The sequence below is a fragment of the Merops nubicus genome, unplaced genomic scaffold, assembly GCF_000691845.1.
Source record: "Merops nubicus isolate BGI_N331 unplaced genomic scaffold, ASM69184v1 scaffold42741, whole genome shotgun sequence".
Lineage (NCBI taxonomy): Eukaryota > Metazoa > Chordata > Aves > Coraciiformes > Meropidae > Merops > Merops nubicus.
The window spans coordinates 1-548 of record NW_008591006.1 but is presented as its reverse complement, the minus strand read 5'-3'; the positions used below and the strand labels follow the sequence as shown (position 1 = coordinate 548).

At 65.3% G+C, this 548-nt stretch overlaps 1 protein-coding gene across 1 annotated transcript in view; it reads left to right on the top strand.

The window, feature by feature from the left end:
• KCNJ10 (potassium inwardly-rectifying channel, subfamily J, member 10) overlaps positions 1-545 on the top strand; it is a gene marked incomplete at both ends in the record, with an annotated part of 932 nt that extends 387 nt beyond the window's left edge. Inside the window, 2 exon segments of the mRNA XM_008950115.1 lie at positions 3-175; positions 178-545. Coding sequence (XP_008948363.1) covers positions 3-175; positions 178-545 — 541 coding nt within the window.
• Positions 546-548: the final 3 nt, after the last annotated feature.

Genomic DNA, 548 nt, shown 5'->3' with positions numbered 1-548 from the left:
CTCGCCATCGTCCTCCTCATCACCCAGCTGGTCCTCACCACCATCATGGAGATCTTCATCACCGGCACCTTCCTGGCCAAGATCGCCCGGCCCAAGAAGCGCGCCGAGACCATCAAGTTCAGCCAGAACGCGGTGGTGGCCCAGCACAACGGCAAGACCTGCCTGATGATCCGCGTGGCCTCATCGGCTGCCAGGTGACGGGGAAGCTCCTCCAGACCCACCTCACCAAGGAGGGCGAGAGCGTCCGCCTCAACCAGGTCAACGTGGACTTCCAGGTGGACACCTCCTCCGACAGCCCCTTCCTCATCCTGCCCCTCACCTTCTACCACGTGGTGGACGACGCCAGCCCCTTCCGGGACGTGGCCCTGCGGACGGGCGAAGGCGACTTCGAGCTGGTGGTCATCCTCAGCGGCACCGTGGAGTCCACCAGCGCCACGTGCCAGGTGCGCACCTCCTACCTGCCCGAGGAGATCCTCTGGGGCTACGAGTTCACGCCGGCCATCTCCCTCTCGGCCAGCGGCAAGTACGTGGCCGACTTCAGCCTCTTC